This window comes from Carassius carassius, chromosome 4, assembly GCF_963082965.1.
Source record: "Carassius carassius chromosome 4, fCarCar2.1, whole genome shotgun sequence".
Classification (NCBI taxonomy): Eukaryota; Metazoa; Chordata; class Actinopteri; order Cypriniformes; family Cyprinidae; genus Carassius; species Carassius carassius.
This window is the reverse complement of record NC_081758.1, coordinates 36,559,029-36,579,318: the sequence shown is the minus strand read 5'-3', so window position 1 is coordinate 36,579,318 and position 20,290 is coordinate 36,559,029. Positions and strand designations below refer to the sequence as shown.

General features: G+C 36.3%; 1 protein-coding gene across 2 annotated transcripts in view; it reads right to left on the bottom strand.

Annotated features, from left to right (window-relative positions):
* kremen1 (kringle containing transmembrane protein 1) overlaps window positions 1–20,290 on the bottom strand; it is a 66,571-nt gene that overhangs the window by 33,398 nt on the left and 12,883 nt on the right. For both annotated transcript variants that reach the window (XM_059548676.1, XM_059548675.1), the window contains exon 2: window positions 6,207–6,369. In XM_059548676.1, coding sequence (XP_059404659.1) covers window positions 6,207–6,369 — 163 coding nt within the window. The remainder of the gene's footprint in view (window positions 1–6,206; window positions 6,370–20,290) is intronic.

Sequence of the window (20,290 nt, the reverse complement as noted above, 5' to 3'; positions counted from 1 at the left end):
GCTGTTCCAGACCAGATATAATAGGTTGCTTTGATCACCAAATGCAGACATGTTTGCCCCCAAGACTCCTCAAATGTGTGGACTTGTATGTGCATGTGTGTGTGTGTGCAAGAGTGTACTTTACAATGATAAGTGTGTGTGTGTGTGTGTGTGTGTGTGTTTGTCCGGTTAATCCTGCAGGGTCAAGTCCCTTCAGTGAATGAGTAAAGTATCTCAGGGCCTTTCATGTGTTACCGTAATGACGGGGACATCATCCGTCTGGACTGGTTAATGGGATGGGGAATTACCCCTGCCTTTGGAGATTTATAACCTCCTTAAGGAGATAGCAAGACTTTAGAACTGCCCCTAGGATACATCTACCATCACCATTTGTGATCACTCTTCATATTGTGTAAAATGTCATATTATGTAAATACACAATTTTATATGTTTATACTGTGTAAACAGCCAGGGAAGTCCAAGACCATATATAATTTATTTGTTTTTTTTTTTTCACTTAAATTGCCATTCTGACAGTTTAATTGGTAAAATTCATATTTGTTTAAAATTAAAAAAGAAAGAAGCATTTTCATTAGTGGTCTTGGACATTTGGCTGCTTTCTTTCATTTTAAATTGTTTCTTGTAGACAGCAATGATAAGGAGAGCAAATAGAGCCTCTTACTTCTCAGATATTTCCCCTGAGCAAAGTTTCTCAGTAATTTCATGTTTCTCCTCTAGAGTTTTAGAACAGATGAGATTTGCTGAGATTTAACTGAGATAACAGCAATCAAAGTCTGCGATTAAAATGGACTCAAATGTTTGTCATTTAATTGTCATTAAATTATGGTATCCATCTCTTAAAGGGACAGTTCATTAAAAAAAAAAATTCTGTCATAATTTTCTCACCTTCATGCCATTCCAACCCTGTGTAAATTTCTTTCTTCTGCAGAACACAATTATTATGAACAACTTAAGGTTGATATTTTTCTGTGCAGTTCACAAATAAAACCAGAAGCCTTTCTACGGTGACCACAAATATCATTGCAACACTAAATGTGATGTGCAAGAACAATTTGTCGAGCTGTTATGGTTTATTGCAACACTCTCTGGCTCCTTTTCACTTTTCTCTTGCTCTAATTTGTTTCAGCATTACTGGCCATCTGAACTGAGAGAAAAGCAGCTGTTCTTGTCTGGCCTGTGTTCAAACGCTTCTCTTTAATAACCGCTTTATGCACCATAATCATAAAATTTATGATAAACTTTAAAAAATTCTGCCATAGAGCTATTCATAAAAATACTGGGATTCTTTAACAACAAAAGCGTTGTAAAATCTATAGTAGGGTAGGACTGAAAATAGTTTTTTCCTTAACGTTGACCTTAGCCACACTATTAGCCCGCTGCAGCTTACCAGTATCCAAAGCAAATATGAGCAAGGGAAATTTGCCTAATATGCTCAGAGCCATGCTCAGTCAATATGGCAAACATATGCTACAGCGGGAGTGAGACTCAAGTATAAGCCTGTACACGTGCTAAGATCTAGTATTATACTACTAAATCGAAAGAAAACAACAAAGCAGGAAAATAAACAATGGCATACTTATTAATGTAGCTACATTTTATGTAGCTTTAAGTAGACTGAATTGCTCAACCTACATTAATAATTTGAGATGCTCGTCCAACACCTTTGAGAAACCGATCATTTTTCCGATCTATATCACAAACAGCCACTACTGTGGCATTACATGTCGATACAACCACAACAATTCAAGCCCGCCTCACTGAACTGACATTTGAAAGTGGATAACAAACCATTCAATTTCACAGCTAAGTAAACAGTGTAAACAGAAAATGCACAAATGCTTAACGGTTGCTTGCACTTTCGCTTAAGCTAAAGTCTTGACAGATTGAGTATGGAAAATTAAACTTTAAAGTTTCTCTTGGAAACAACATACAAAGCAGCAACAAAAATATCTCTAAGGACTTTTAAAGTCAACATGGAATGGTTTCACAGCCCATTTTACTTCTGTAATGTTGCCCAGGCCTTCCTAACATACACCATCATGCAGAACTATTCAACAAATTCAGAAAATAAATGGATAAAACATAAAATTATATCTACAAAAAGTACTATGATGGATCCACAATACCATGGAGGAAATCAGAATGATTCACTGTGTGAGTCTAATTCCAAATGCTAATTCTTGAGCAAGTTTGATTCTGATTTTGTGAATCTTTTCGAATGATTCAGAGGAGTTATTTGTTTGTGAATAGAACTTCATGACTCGCACTGTGTTTGCTGCTGCATTTGGGAAACATTGGTGCGCAGTATTGCGACATTATATGTAACAAAAGAGTATATGGATGCATACTGAATTTTCTGACTTGATTTTAAATTATTGTAGCAAAATTTTATTTATTTATTTAATTGCAACTATTTTAGTAACAGTCTGGAGCCCTGCATGGTGTGTTTTGGTGTTTTTTAACAAACACAAAAATTAGTAAAATACAAGCATTTGCAAATTAAATAGTACTATTTCTACCCATTTTGTTTCTATTAACCTAAATTAAGCATTGCTATTAGTGCAGTGTTAAAAGTTAACTGAGCTTTATGATTGGCAAGATATAAAACACGCTGTGGATAACAGGTCTGATAGGAAGCTGATGAGCTGTAGACCTTTCTGTCTCACTCTCTCCAACATTCATAGCTCCTTTTATTCACAATTAATAGGAAGCTTCCTCTCAGCCCCATCTCTCAATGTTTTCATAGCTATTTTACAGCTCACAATAAAGAAGAAATGTGAGGAATACTAGGACTTGGCACATCCATTGCTCTCTTCCTCTCGGTCTCTGGCTCTCTTAACATGCCAAGACTGCATTTCCTCCTTTCAAGTCAAATGGCGTGTAGACAAGCCAACAAAGAGATGCAAACAGTTTATGACATCATTAGAGAAACATACACACTTGCAGCTTTCCAGAAGCATTCCTCTCTTACACGTACCCGAGACTATAAAAACATGCTTGTCATATTTTTAATAACATACACTTGTCTCCTTTTCCCTGGCTCTTGTAAACTTTTAAAAAATCTACTATCATTTTGATCAGGAGTGTACTTCATACCATATGTATATGTGACAGACAGACTGATTGACTGATTGATTGATTATGGAATTCTGGATGATCCGAGTGCAGCTCTGGAAGTCTCCCTTGCTGTAGCCAGTCTTTAGCCAAAACCTAAAGTCTGTTATGACACAGAAAGCCATTCCTATATACACACCCAGCAGACATAACACCATGCAAACCGTGTGCCTAAAATCAACACTGGTGTTCCTGACCGTGATCACCCTCTCTTCACTTAATCTCTGTCTGCCGTTCTGAATCTGGCTTTCACTTCCCATATCATACAGTCTGCTGGACCTGTACTCACACATATACAGAGTCACCACAGCACCACTCCTCATGGTTGAACAGCAACAGACAGGCTGTTTTAAAGGGATTGTCCAGATAATTTTTTTTACATTTTGTCATGTACTCACCCTCATGTACATTCTTCCTTTTAATAGAGTACAAAAATAGAGAGAAAAAGATAAAGGGTGACATTCCTCCAGCCTGGCCAAACTTGCTATGTAGGTCTGTTTAGATCTCTTTTTTTAAATAGGTTTTTTTAAATAGCTTTATTTATAGACTTAGACTGGGAGACTAGCTTAAAACAGCTAAGATCAGCAAATAAGGCTAGTTTAAGTGTTTTTCTTTGTCCAAAAAAAAATAATAAATCATCAAAGTACCACAAAAGTATTCCATACACGTCATATTCCTAGTCATAGATTAGTGTTTAATGAAAAAAAAAAATCATATAGGATTCAAGTAATAAAGAAGTGTACACAATAACATGATCTTAATTTTTGGATGAACTAACCCTTTAAGCATTTAAAAGAGTATGGCAGTAGCATGCTCTTACATGTCATCTCTCATCACCTTCTTTGTGTTTTCTGATCTCACTCCAGTTACTATCGTCAGTCCGAGGAGTGACATAACAGCTGAGGAAACTGTAAGAAACTCTAAACTCCAGAAGATTTAGAAAACACTGCTACTCAGCCAGAATTAGAATTTTCTTTTTTTCCTTTTTTTTTATGAAATTGACAAACTTTATAAAAAGTATAAAGCTGAAATATTGTGTTACACGTGCGCATGAGCCCAAATAGCTTCTGCATATCTGTGATTAGACTCCGGTCAGATTACCCGTTTTTTTATTACAAAAACAGGCCTATGACAATGACGTTTTGCTTCTTGCATTGTGGGTTAGTTTGTGCATCTAGAATAAAGAAGCTGAAGATAGAAAGAGGTTATCGGTCATCCACAATGTTGCTCGGCTGCATTTTTTTTTTTTTTTTCAGGACAGAGGGATTTGGGGCGACTTTGCAAATGTAAACTCTTCAAGCCCTGCTGAGTCCACATAATGACAGGCACAAAAAAATAAACCTACACTCATGGACCACAGTCAAACACTGCAGTGTGACTTACTGAGAAACCTTTTGAGCGCACATGCTTCTCTCCAACAACATAAAACAAATTCAGAATAATTTAGTATGGTGGTTTAAAGACTAAATCTGTGTTTAAGATGCTTATAGATATAAATACAGTTCATGGTCAAAGACAGAGAGACTTGAATGAATAAAACATCTGTAATGTTGAGAATGTGAATGTTTTAGACTATGGAGACACCAGGACACTCTGACACTGAAGAATGTGTCAATAAAATTCTTATAACACATCGCCAAAATCACACAATGTCTCTTAGAATTTTGCAACAGTGTCCCTCTTGGTTGTTCCCTCTTAAAATGCATTCTGTTATTTAAAGGAACAGTCCCCGTAATAATTCTGAAAATGTTCTTACACTTTCTCTGACATGTTGGCGTTATTTCTTTCACTTGGATGTTATAAGTTGCACTGAGCATACAGTATACAGCTGGAAAAAACAAAAACTGTGTCTGTCTTCATTTCAGGCTGCAAAGCAACAAAGTGTGATTATTTTATTCTATGCCGATTCTTTTCTATGACTGTGTGTGTGTGTGTGTGTGTGTGTGTGTGTGTGTGTGTGTGTGTGTGTGTATATATATATATATATATATATATATATATGCACACAGCTGTGCAATAATCCTGCTGTCTAATCAGCATCTTGATATGCCACATCTGTGAGGTGGATGGATTATCTTGGCAAAGGAGAATTACTCACTAACACATATTTAGATAGATTTGTGAACAATATTTGAGAGAAATAAGCCTTTTATGTACATAGAAAAACTCTTAGATCTTTGAGTTCAGCTCAAGAAAAATGGGGGCAAAAACAAAAGTGTTGCATTTATAATTTTGTTCAGTGATAATATATAAAGCAAATTTATTTCACAAAAAATGTTGACACACACACAAGTACCATCCCCCTTTACTTAACATACACATAAATTGTAAATTGTATAAAAAGTTCATGAAAAGGTTAAAGGTTAAAGGTTAATGAAAAAAGGAAACTGCTCCTGAATAGAATGTATATCATACCTTCATGCAAATCCTTCCCAGCTAACACACAAAGTTCCAGTTATGTGATTTGTTGGTACTTTACCTTTTTTTCACACGTTGCATGTTCATAGTTCCTTTTGCGCGTTAGTGAAATGATATATAGGGTTCGTTGCCACATTTGTGGGTGCAATTGAAGAGTGCACGCTACAGGTGAGAGACTAGTTATTTTTTAACAAGTTATGAAAATATCAATAGAATAATGACACTGACATTAATAGGGCCAGTGCGTTTTTCTCAGGCACTTTTTACTTAAACTGCATCTGACAGAAGTGTCAAAAGCTTTCATGCATGCCTTTTTAAAAATAAAAGGATCACATCAGAAAAAACATTTAGAATAAAATTTTTTATTGCTGATGTCGTTTCTTTGACTGCACACTCCCACAACCCACTGAGAATGGTCTTGCTTCCCACCAGTTAAGAAACACTGTTCTAAAGAACCATTTTTCTACTATAAACAACCTTCTGTTTTAATGGAAAGGTTCCTCATGGAACCGTAGAACCTTTATTTTTAAGAGTATAATTTCATTTTTGTGTAACCCCTTGGAGTTACACTTTCTGCGATGCTAAACATGTGCAAATTTGCATTCATCATGCAAAATGACATAGAACTTCACTATTATTTTGCCGTCCTTCCACCCCTACAGTATTTGTCTGACCTGCAGAAGTTGTGAGGTCCAAGACCTCCTTCCCCATGGGGGTATTTGATGGTGTTGTATGGATGCTGGAAAGTCTCATTCCAGAAAAGGCATGGCCTCCCTCCTTCCAGACTTGTTTGGTTCTGTCGACCTCTGTAGTCCTCTCCATTTGCTGTATAACACTCTAAGAGACACAAGAGAAAATATTCTTTCAGTCCAAATGTTCCACAGAAATTTGATATAAATTCAACACATTTTATCCAGAAAACTGTGGGTAGCTAGTACAAACAGACAGAAATATTCAGAAATCTTCTTAATTTGATGGAAATCCCATACTAATTTATTATGTTTTTTATAGGAACAATACATTTAGAAAATAATGTAGTTTGGTAGATATTGTGGTTATGGTAATTTTAACACTTAAACTGTTATAGTCAGATGTTATTGCATCTGTTAGCATGCAAGTCTGCTGTCCCAGAATGAGTCATAGCGCTGCGGGGAAGGGGTGGGGGTGAATAATTATAACGGAAGAAATAAATCAATTATGATTCAAAATTACATTTGTGTGGTATGACCTGTCTGCAAATTAATTACGTAAGAGTGCGACAGTCGGGTGAAATGACAATTGTGTCATTTACCCTTCTCTCAACCCCTGCCGAAAGCTAAAATGCGACAAAAAAGTCTGGAGAGCAACCATATGGACCGTTTTCTCAACCAAAAACAACAGAGACCCAGGACTTATGCGCAGTCAAAATAATCAAGAGGGTAACTATTCCATCAAAGGGTATCTGTTGGCATTTCTAAGCTCTAGACTTCAAAGCATCTCATTTGGACTGAGTTCTGGTTTGAATGAAGAAGCTGGTATGTGGATTTAAACCCTGGCTTTCATATGTGAGGTACCTCAAAATCTGATAACATCTCCATTCTGATCTGCTTTCTAAGATCTCCAAAAGCTAACAAAATGAAAATGTGCAAAAATACCATCTCATATGAATATTAATAATAATAATAAGCAACCTAGATTTTCCATTTCCTTTGCCATGAGGTTATAATGTTCTGGGTGGTTGTCCCCAGATATTTTACACTCAAAAACTCAAGGTGGGTTTCAAAGCGATGCTGCAGAATGACTATTTTTAGTTCCCATCCCAAAAAAAGATTTCAGTGAAGAGTTCATTTTTAAAAATATAAATAACCTCTTTCAACAATAAAGAACCGTTGAAAATGAAAGATTCTTTATGAAATGAGAATAACCTTTGTTTTTAAGGGTTTATGGATATTTTTTCTCATTTCACATACATATTGAAATATACTTCAAAAATGAGTGAAGTATTGCAGACATTTCCAGCGTTTTGGAACACAGGGAAGATTCTGAGATAATTAGCCTCTGTTTTCCAAGGAGAGTTGCCTAGATGTACCACTGATGTGGGACGAGCCCTTCCTTCAGGGGATGAGTAGGGCATCATGCAACAAATCAAAAAACCACACAACCTCCCTAAACAAATTTTCTGAATGCCATTAATCAAATGCAATTAACATACCTCAGGCAGGACGGCCTCAAGTGAGTGCTCACTTTTGATTTGTGAGGCTTGCTCGCCTCAAAAAAAGGCAAATGCTTTCCGGTGGCTGGCTCTGAAAAAGGCGCAATCGAGCAAATGGACACAGCATGCAGCTACATATGTGTTTGCACTGCTGCTCGCACAACTGAAACAGTTGTATCCAATCAGAAAATACAGCACTAAAAGCTGCAGAACATTTGGACAGTGTCCAGGCTGAACTGTGGAAGTCATGCTCGCTGGAATCAAGAAGAAAGAAAACCAGGTCTCATTAAAACGTGAAATGACAGGCTTTCGTTTTTAGGTGTCATGCAGATTTTAATTAAAGTCATGCAGGTGGACAGACTCAGAAATAACCCCCGCTGGGACATGTTTTTTTTTGTTTTGTTTTTTTATAAGCTACCTGTGTAGTCTCAATATTAATATGTGGTTTGCTCAATTTGTATAAACTATCTGAGGTTAAATGGACAGATTGTTAACTCAAACTTTACATTCTGACATTGATTTGAAATATGCATGATTTTTTTTTTTTTAGTGGAATATTTCTTATAATAATTCATAAAAAAAAGAAATTATGATATAATATATATATAACTATAAATACATTTTGTGATCTACAAATCCAGAAAGTCTTAAGCCTGGTTCACACGGGACAATTTTAAAATTGTCGGCCGATTTTCCAAACCTGAGAGACCCCACACACGGCGATAAAAAATCACAGGTCTAACAGTTTTGGTCGTACAGTGTGTGGTGTGCAGCCACATGGCAAAATCAACACATCACACACGAACCGATTTGACTCCCGAGCATTCCCAGGTCAGACGGGAAATCTCGCAAAATCCCTCGAGATCAAACGTGACTTCAGAGTAAACAATCATGGCGGACGAAGAGGATGCAGTGGCCATAGTTTGTGCTTTGTTTGTAACCGAAAAAAAAAACATAATAAAAACAAGAAAAGGCGATGGTCAAAGAAGTGGAGACAAAGTCCTTCATCTCCGACGTCCACCGGACTTTCTGGTGTGCCATGCCGCCGGCTGTTTTGATTTTGTTTCCCGGTACTTCCTCGCCGCCTCGTCACCTCGCTTTCTGATTGGCTACACACCACAGTCCACAGGCTGCGTGATCGTTTGTCCTCGGGGGACACCACACACGAGAAGAAATCGGGCCAAATAAATCCAACATGTTGGATATCCCCGATTTGAGATCGGAGCGGTCCCGACGTCCTTCCGAGCAGAGGAGAGCAGTCTTAACACACCACACACAGCAGGAATATCTGATCAGATTATTTTACGATAATCGGAGCATCCTTAAGATTGTAGGAAGGGGTGAATCGGGGCTAAAATCGGCCTAATTATCCTGCCGTGTGAACCAGGCTTTACAGGTAGAATAAGTTATGGGACAATATGACAAGGAGTAAATTATTACCTTCTGTGTGCTTCTTTAAAATGGTGTTGATTATAAAAAGGTTACGGTTAAGCTTTATAACAACATTCATCCAGACACACTTGCAGTGACAGACTTAGGCAGATTGACATTCATAAAGGATGCCAATAAGCAATGCGTGACTGGATGGTGTTGTCATTCCGTTAGGGGTCAGTTGATGCTGTCGCATGAAGCTCAGGGAGTTTACGGCACATTGGAGAGTCACACATCTCCCAAAGCAATCATGATTTCCTCTTTGTAATCTTGGACAGAGTTACTGTGAGCCAAACCATGCATTACTAATGGGTTGGACGTCCTTCCTACCCACTCTCTGCACAGCATAGGACTCATTATTCCTATTTATGCTTTGCAATGCTCACCTGCAAAAGGCAAAAGTCCCCTGAAAAGCAACTTTGCTGCCTCTGTGATGAGAAATAACCCTCTGCTGCTGCATATTGCCGTTGTATTGGGTCACAAACCGGCAGACATCTTGCTGCTGTGGCTAACCTCGGCAGAAAAGGTTTCCAGACGGGATGGCTGAAATAAGAAGGGCCCGAGGAAGGGTAGCAATTATCAGCAACTTAACTTGATGTGGTCGGGAGGCATCGTTAACTTGCGGCAGTGTAGGGAAGTAGTGAGTAGACTGGGAGAACCAGATAAGAAGGTCCATCATTGAGATGAATGGGTAGTTAAAACCCAGTGTGGGTTGCCGGGCGGCGTTCAAAGAAACACAATTTTTGGAAAAGAAAACACAACCATTTGCACTGGCATGTTCCTGAGGATGAGTTTTCCCCCTCTTCTAGCCGTAATAACATCACCTCCAACCGTTCCTAAATCCATCATCAAGTTTCCCCCTGTATCACCATGTGATGCCTTTGTTGTGGTTGGATTACAGGCCTTGATGGGAAACAGAGTCTCAGCCTCATGAAAGAGCAAATGGAAAAAGAAAACTATAAAATGCAAGTACATCAACAGAAAAAGAAGCTCAGATCAGGAGGAAGGGAGGAACCACTCCACAGATCCAGAAACAAGTGAGTCTTAAAAAAGCGGACAGAAGTGGATTATGTGCAAAGAGTTAGTTGCCCTGTTATTATATGTGAAAGGATTCATTGCTAATTGGTTCCATATTGAGTTTGCTGATGTGCTCATCTTTGTAAGAGATGAACAGAGACTATGTAGCATTGTGAACAGTACAAAAAAAAGGGGCATAAATAAATTAGATTCAATTTGTTGTGTCTGTGATCACTGAAGACACCAGGATTCACCAGTGACACAATTCTCAATTAAATTCAGCAGAAGAACTGGAGGAGGATAGAAATGTCAATTTTCTGTCATTAAAGCAATAGTTCACCCCAAAAATGGAACACTAAATAAAAAATGTAGCTGAACACCCTGAATAAGTAGCTTGAAATTAGATCCACTAGGGGGCTTCAGCAAACTTCTAAGGGAGCTTTCAGATGACTTCATTTAGAATAATACACAAGCATTCAAATAAGCCAAAATACATTCAAAATCTGATTTATAGATCTATTGGAATCTTTATCAGTAATAACAAACAACTGGAATGGTGATGGGGGCTTCAAGCATTGTTGTGGTCAGTGGGGTGCCTCAGCCTAAGTGTTCTTTTCTATACAATAAAACTGAATGCTGCCAGACACTTTGGCAAAATAACATAAAAGTGGTCTGTATGACTTTTTGGCTATTTCAAGTCTTCTGAAACCATCAGTAGATTTGCCTGAGGAAAATACCCCAATTTAAGTCAGTATTCACTGCCACAAATTCAAATTTCTCACGTTATGATAAGTCACGACACATAAGAACCAATGGTGACTGACATCACATCACTGACACTTCATTAAGGGAGCTTTTTTAACTTATTAACTTTTTTGGCAACTGAAATAAAACTGAAATAACAAAATAACAGTGTTTGAAATATTAGATGAATATCATGCTATGCAACTAACTGAAATAACATTAGTTCAAGCTGAAGTACTAAACTTAGTAAAACATGAAATGCAACTAAAACTAAAAAGAAATCAATCATATTCTTATATAATGTTCCACAGATGAAGGAAGTAAGGTCATTCAGGTTTTTGATGACATAAGGGTGAGTATATGATTTTAGGGTGAACTAACTTCAGCTATAAAGATGTTTAGTTACTTGAAAAGCAAAATACATCTAATCATGTCACAATCTTTCTGTGGTTATTTGCATATTCCAACCCCAATCTTGCTGGTGGGCTGTGTGTCTTAATGACTAATGCACTGGGAGGGGGGTGAGGTAATTCGATAGGACACTGTGCTTCCTTTAGCTCTCATTCTGTGTCACACTGAATGGAGTGAGGAGACAATGGCAGAGGCTAAAACAATTCCCCACTCCAACTAGGTTTAGCCAGCCTTGGGCTCAGCTAAGAACGTGGCAAGCCTATGAGACAAGCAGAGAAAATGATTATGTATAAAAGTGACAGTGCCAAACCATCTGCTCATTCGCCACATCATATGAAACTCTCACCGAGTCTGACTGCCTCAGGGGATGTGCTTTCAAAATGAACTGACAACAATTGGACAAACTTCAACTACAAATAACCACTTTAGGACTAGACACAGAAGCATCTCAGCTATATAATCAAAATCAGTTCCCATTAAGAGAACACGATTTCAAGAGATGTATGTGTCATGATGCATCGCAGCTGACATGGCCCCACCAAGGTGGTCTAATAGAGTACTTCTCAACCAGTGCGTTGTGACCTAAAAGGGTCACAGCACTGTTTTGACAGGACTGGAATAAACAATTCTTAATTCAAATGATAAATTTGCCGCTTGGTAATCATGCATAGTTTTGATAGAATAAATAGGCTTATTTACATCTTCAGTATCCTGGCACAAATGGTCACTTGGTAGAAGCTAGCCAAAAAAGATGATTTTGCATGACATTGCTTCATCCTTAAAAACTAAAAATCTAACTACAAAAAAAAAAAAAAAAAAAAAAAAAAAAAAGATAAATGAATGTTCGATTTTTTAAATGCATAACCTGTATAAAAACGCCACAGTCCATCCATCTTCATTTAGGGAAAATACTATAAGAAGATTACAGAATCAATAAGTTTTAAGTATATTTCTATTTTAAATATAAATCAGTTATCCAGGGTACCGTAGTCCTAAATCAGCTTTATAATGGCTAACAGCCACCCTGCTCTATAAGAAGTCATAATTTGACCATAATTTGACCAGATAACTTTAAATATGTTCACATGCCAGGATAAACAGGTCAATGCGATGACCACAGTATATTTTGTACTGTATAACTTCCTAGTCCTGAATCAAAACCAGTATAGTATAACTGGTGAACTACTTTTCCCTAGAGATAATATTTTCGTATCACCTACCTAAGTTGTTCTCATTCACAAACCCCCAAATTTCTGCAGGACATTCTGTAAAATCAAACAGGTTCAGAATAGCAGCATCTCAGTGGTACTCTTTAACATTAACCTGTTTGAACCTTCTCTAACCTCTCCATAACTCACTTATACACTGCACATTATTCAATCCTGTTAACTTTAATGGGAAAAGTAAGCAGTGTGTGGTGCCATGTATTGCCTTTGAAGATTATAAATAGAATGAGAAACACCTTAAGGCAAGCAACAATTTTAAGGCAATGTTGCTTGTTGCAACTTTCCTGGAAGGTGAGAAATAAATAAAAAAATTCTTTATTAAAGATTGGAAAGACATATTATGGATTTAAAGGGATATTTCACCAAAAAAGTCACCCTAATATTATTCCAAAGCTGATTGACTTTCGTTCTTTTTAAAACAAAAACATCTGAAACATTGTGCTAGCTCTTTTCCAAAGTTACATGGACTTTTATTATGCTTTTATAAGTTGCATGAAAACAGTGACTAATGGAAAAATAAAGGCATGCATGTCTGGAAACATTACGAGAGGGAGTAAATGATGACAAAATGTTCATGTCTGGATGAACTGTTCCTTTAATGTAAACCGCCACAGGAGTTTCTCAGAGAAAAAAACAACCCTGAATGGATCTATCTGAGTACGCTCTGGGTGATGAATAATAAAGGTCTTGAATGAGCAGTCACAGAGGTTTATCTGGTGTGCTGGCCAACACATACAAGTGCCTGACACTATGAAATTGTTATTTCATGCATAGACATTCTCTCTTGCAGTGGGAATCCTCCAACGCTATATCTGGTCCCACAGAGTCCAGCTGGATGAAAACTGTGACAGAATCCACAAGCCTTTGCTGACATCTTTCATCTTCACATACCATACGGGAACAAAAGCTTCATGTGCAGTGACGTGAAAGTGGAACCACAAGAGGTTAAATAAATAAAACTGGGAATGGCAGACTAACTTGGCACACGCCATTGACACCACCTCAAACCAACCCTGACAGGAAAGTAAACAACGGGGGAATAACACAGATGAAAGCAGAGAAAAATTCCCTTGCAAAAAAAATATATTGTGGCTGTACCATGGTAGTGATGGAATCACATAATACCACGGTAATTTCATACAGTATATACTGTAGTCCATTTTCATATATTGTACTGTGGTATTTACAAATTAAAATACCATGGTAATGTAAAACAGTACTTATACTGGTGTCAGTGTTATGTATTTGTATAAACAATCAAAACAATATTTTTCCCATCAAGTTCTACACAAATATAGAAAATGATCAAATCAAATGAGTACCCTTAATTAATAAATTATTTAAATCAATCAAGTAGACAAAAAGTAGATATTACCAGACATTTATTTATTTATTTTTTGTGCAAAAAATTACTATACTGTGACTAATGCAATACCATAGTTTGTTATTTATTCATCGATCTATCTATTTATTTATTTAGTTTAAAATGTTAATTATTTAATCCAGTAAGTTTGCAAAAAAATTGAAGACTGCATTCAGGAAGACTCCACTGAAGACTGGAGTAATGGCTGCTGAAAATTCACCTTAGTTATCACAGTAATAAATATATTAAAATAGAAAACAGTTATTTTAAATTGTAATAACCTTTCACAATATTACTGTTTTTACTGTATTTTTGATCACATAAATGCAGCTTTGGTGAGCATAAGAGACTTCTTTCGAAAATAAAATTTTGCTAAGGTATATCAAAGAATACCACAGTATTACCATGCATTAAAAACATGGTGATGAACATGCGAAGGAAACTAAACAAACAAAGAGTCTATAAAAAGCCAGATAATGGAAGAAAAAGGAGGAAAGTGCTTATTGGAGTCCTTTCCTCAAGTGCCCCAATTTTCCCCACAAACTGAGTTTAGCTTGTAAGGTAAATGCAGGTTTAATTTACATTTCCTTTTGTTATGGAGGAGGTCATAAAGCCAAGACTCGTAAAATTAACAGAAAAACAAAGAGATAGCGCCCACGCTGGGGTCATGTTCACTTTCCAAACCTGCTCAAGCCAGCCTTTGAAGTGCAACCCTAACTGCCAAATGAGCCTGCATATAAACACACAAAATGGGAATCTGAGACATGTGTGGGTTGTGTAAGCGTGTACTAATGTACTCTGTACTAATGTACGCTGGAGAGCTAAAATATGCTGTCTAACTTGTCAGCTTTATCAAAGGTTGTAGATAGCTGCGGTCAAAACGTCCTAAACTGACACCGGTTTTGAGTTCCCTTGTATACTAGCTCAGTATCTGCACACATCAACATAAACAGGATTTTCAAAGCCATGATAATAAACACAACAGTTCGCTCTCTCTAAAGCGAGTGGCAGGATGTGGGTGTATTCTTATTGTTTTAAAGCATGCTTGAGTAAAACAACTCCTATGAAAGCTATCATACAGAGACCTCTGATTCAGACAATGTGGCAATAAAAACATGCATGAATTAGCTTCTTCCAACAGCATTCCTCCCTTTTCAGCATCATCTTCTGTCTCTGCCTCTTGTTCTCCCCATCCATTCATGGAAGGAGTGAAAGAAAAAGAGCGGTTTTAAGCTGTAGACTGCCGTCATGTTGCAGGATTTGTCTGGGAGGACACTAGAGCTCATTGTCCCCACAGGACCTCATAATGCTTGTGTCATTTGCACCCTCTCTCTTACATCAAGACCTCTCAACGGATATCCGCCCACAGATCCTTGATTATTTTAAGCGCTATTACCCAAGAAACCCCTTTGTGTGGAGTTCAAGGACACAATTCTGGCACTAGAAGGAAACTACTAGAATTATTCGCTTGGATTCTAGACTTTCTACTGCAGTGAATTTAGATTTCTTACAGTAAGTAAGGGTCATATAATCATTCATTTATATCACAGTTACATCACTGCACCAGTACAGGTGACAACAAGTGACTATCATTATAAGTGAATCAATTAATAGTCTGTCCAACCAAATTAATGCTTTAAAACACTGATTCATTTAAGAATGAAACAAGTGTTCATCTTTAATTGTGAATCAGTGAATCATTTACTCAATTGAATCAATAAGTTCAAAATACACTGTGTCCTATCTGCTGATAATCGCACACCTGCAAACACTACAAACAACACCAACAACTTTTATTCCTTTTACACATTATCATTACAAGGGCAGATTATCAATTAATAAAGGTTTATTTTAATGCAGTGCCTTCCATAATATCGTGTTATGACTTCAAAACACTTTGACCATAATGCATGATTTGTTAGCTTTTCAGCATTTTGTCACACATCACTTAATTAGCTCCATATGAATGACTTTTCAGATGCAGTAAACTTGCTCGGAAACTCACCTGGTAAAGCACTGCACAGTTGAGCTACGAGTCCAGTGAAACACAGGCCATGATAAAAATAAAAATAAAAAAAAGAGTTCAAAGACTTGAATAAGCACGCTAACATGGAATAGTTGCTTCACCAAATGAGTTTTATCTCAGGTTTGCTTTTGGTAACACTATCATGGTAAGGTTTAGTAAAGGTGGTATACGGTATTTTCAAATGCGATACAACCATAAAGTGTTTTTTCAAACTAGTGGAATATCCAAAAGACACTGTTAAGAGTTTCTTTTATTGTTTTGTGTCAATAGATTTCAATTACAATACACATTTTTAAAGGCCGTTTTCTCAAAATGAGTTTTTTCTCCAACACTGAGCCATAAATCTCCACTTCAGTAGCGATTACACATACCAAACTTTACATTTTTATTCCTGTCTATATTCTGAAGGTTTTTACAGAAGGATTTGTTCATACTATATATAATTTCCTTGATTATATACAACATTTTATTCCCCCCAAAATTATGAAAATATATTGTTTTCTGGCTGTTCAAAGTATTTTCTGAATTATGGAGTGACAAAAAAAGATACCCCGAATTCCCTCTGACTCTAATATGTCAAAAAAATTTTTAAAAAAGAATTTTGAAACTGAATTCATCTAGTGTTCAGATTTTTGTACTAGACACTTATGCAAATTAGTGCATACTGTATTTCATAAAATAATGCATCATTTGCATATTTAAAAATAACATTTTTTAAAACTTGTAATAAATTTTCTTTTGCAATAATGTAATCAATCAACTGGGTAAGTAAGGTGGTAACTATTTTTTTTATTTTTTTTATACCCTATTTACCTGCAGTGTCTCACCTTAATTTCCAAACTGTTGTGATACGTACAACAACCATAATAACAAATCATAAAACATTGCCTGATCCATGTTCATCTGTTTTTGATAAAAGTGAACTCATTGGACATTTCACTTAGACAGTGTCGCGAAATCTGCATGAATCAACTTAATATTATTTTGCAGAAATTTTGTCACAGGTACAGTAAATTTTTCCAATGAGCCTGGGTGGACAACTAAATAATTCATTAAATTTGCTGTATGTTTACATGCTTATTGACCATATATTCAAAAGATTAAAGACAATGTGATTTTTCATGATATGACGTCTTTAAGAGTTAAGCACAGGCTACTTCTCTAACTCTGCCCTTCTGCAGAGTATTACAACACCCAGATGGTCTTTAAAACATTTAGAGCATGATTTACAATGGGGTGAAACATATGTTTAAGCTGTTAGCAAGAGAGAAAACAACTGAGCCGATCAATAATCAGTGCTATCAGCTATAGATTCTGCTTAAACTCTGAGATTCAATAAATTTAAAGATTATCAGCCAATGTTCTCTTGCAACAGCCAAATGTTTCTATGGAAAACTGGGTTACTAGTTCATGGTTTTATGTATAATTCAAATTAGGACAGTGTTTCTGTCAAATCAGAATTGGTTAACTTTGAGAAATGAGAAATGCTTATATTCCCACATCTCTGATGGGAGTGCAGTTGAATTATAGAAACCCAAGCTGCACCGGCTGACTCTCACACAGGCTTTGGGTTTGGCCAGAACAGAGCAAAGCTGGATCAAAGTTTGGATCAACTTGCTTGTAACACCTCGAAGACCTGTGTTGTATATTATTACATGTGTACACACGAACTCGCACCTGTTTTGGATCGCCATGCTTTTGCTCAGGTTTATTGGTATGGCAAGAATGTTAATTATATGTGGTTTAAGGCAGGCAGACATGTGTCGTGTACATTGAAGAGCATGTGTGTGCAACGTTAGACCCTCTGATACCGGGAAAGAGTGATTATAGGTCACACCACTGCAAAGTTTCTGTCTCATGTTACTTTAGGCCAAACAAACCCAATTCAAAACACAGAAATTTTGCAGTAAGCATTTTTAAGCGTTTCCATGTCCGTGTTAACTGTATTCAACTGTCTTCAAAGAACATGTACATATAATCATTGGTTAAGTCAATCAAAGGCATATAAACAGACATATACTTCATTCCTTTCCAAGACTCCACACTTTTGTCCAAGAGAATTTGACCTTGAGTCAAGTCTCATGAATTACAGGCAAAAGGCCACACCTGTCTATCTTTCTACAGCTCTTTTTTACATATAGACTTATATTCAACTTTGATATACAACTGCACTGAATATCATATTTTATATGATACACCATAGTATTTCACTCCAGGGTACTTAAATAAAATAAACAAGAAACATTATTACCATAGTGCATAAATCCATTGCATCAAAATGTCACCATGTAAAAAAAACACTATAATACCATTTTTAGGTAATGTTAGTGTATGAGTATTAGGAATGTACAAAATGTTCATATTTTTTAAAACTGACACCAATCAGAACGGCTTCTAAGGAAACATTCACAAAGGATGCTTTCTTGCATTTAAACTCAATGGAGCACTACATAAAAGAAGATTTCAGGATGTGATTTGAGCCAATTCTCAGTGTATTCTTTAGCATCAGTTACTATTAGAAAGGTAAAGCACTTATGCTAAAAGATTCTCTGAAAAGTTGTGTCCTCAAATTCATCCACTTTACACACAAAGCAAAAATCTAGAAAACAACTAGTTGACCATCCTGACACAACTCTTATATTAATATCCTGCATTTATAACAAACATGCAGAATTTAGCATAATTAACATCTACAAAGAGTTTTCAAAAATAAAAGTATGCAAACACGATCACAGAATGAGTTTTTTGGCCACTGTTGTTTAAGTTAATGCAACATTTTCAATGTGTTTCTGAAAATGTTATACAGTATAATGTCAGAACAAAGGTAGAAAATGTTATAAGGATGAACCAAATGAAATGTGCACATTCATTTTTCCTTGATAGCGCTGCCTGCAGTGAACCTTAAGTCAATGTCAAACCTATAGAGTATTTTACTTGCTCCACTGAAGCTCCAATTAAACATGGAACAAGGAAGTTTGGAGGGGGAATACTTAATTTGATTTTATTCCATTTAAATTTTCTAACATGTCTGAAAATCTCTCCCAGCCATGTGTTTTCATTAAATCTAATTACACTGAATGTTGTGTGGGACCGATTTAATTTGTAAAAAGGAAGATGAGTGGTTACCACACACGGCAGGTACAGACATTGCCCAAAAAAGGCCAATAATCTCACGCCTTTTCCCTCAGCAGAGAATCAGCTCATGCATGCGTGTAGCAGAAACATCCACCATCTGTGACTGATGTTTCCTGCAAGCTGTAAAGTAAGAGACGGCCCCTAAGAGCTGTTCTGAGAGCAATTATGAGGCTACATCTACTAAGCAGATGCTTTTATTCAAAAAGTTAAGGATAAAAACAATAAATTAGAAACAAAAATTTGATTTTTGCATGTTCTAAAAAAATGTGAGTGGTACTTGCCTCTGTAAAACTCATTTAAAGGTTGTTAGGGTGTTGCTATGAGGTTGCTACAGGGTTCTAAGTGACTGAGTGGATTTTAATGGACTGCTGTGTAGTTGCTAGGGTGTTCCGGTAGATTGCTACAGAGTTACTTACAGGCTAAAGTCAAAAGAGTTCAACCCGCAAACATCTATGATATTCTGGTCTATAAACATTGATAATGGCTCAGGTCCCTCTTTCTGTGTTTTCCATCTGGCCAGGTGAAAATGAAAATACGCTAATAAGGATATAATGATTCACTCAAATCAAGATGCGATTCGTGATACTGATTTAACAGTATGGTTTACACATGATTCAAGTAAATTATATTTAAACAAATTATAAATGAAAAGTTGTCCTTTTATTGTTTCTCAGACAAAAAGCTGCACATTTCTTTGTGAAATTGAAATATGTCAAATAACAAAACTAACTTGAAATTTTAAAACAAATCCCAAATCAAATAAATAAATAATATAAAAAAAGGAATCTCTTCATATGAACAAACAAAGCCTTTTCCTGTCCTCTTTCAATTTAAATTAAGAGGCGACCACTCTATTTCAATCACGATCCAAACAAAGGAGCTGCATTCATGCAGCATGAGCAGTTTTTGATTTAAATTAGATTGTATAATTTCAAATTGAAAGCAAAAACAGAATGGTATGACTTCAGCTTTGTGAAACTATACTACATAAAACATCCGCATGAAAAAACAGCACGGGTTGAATGAGATACAAAGGTTGAACAGCATTAACAATTGAATTGAATTGAATTGAATTGAATTGAATTGAATTGAATTGAATTGAATTTAAACATATAAAAGGTTTATTAAGACAAGAAAAATAACAATAGGAATATCTCACAAGTGAACAGGTGTTAAATTATATTTGGAAAGATGTTTCATCAAACAATAATTTA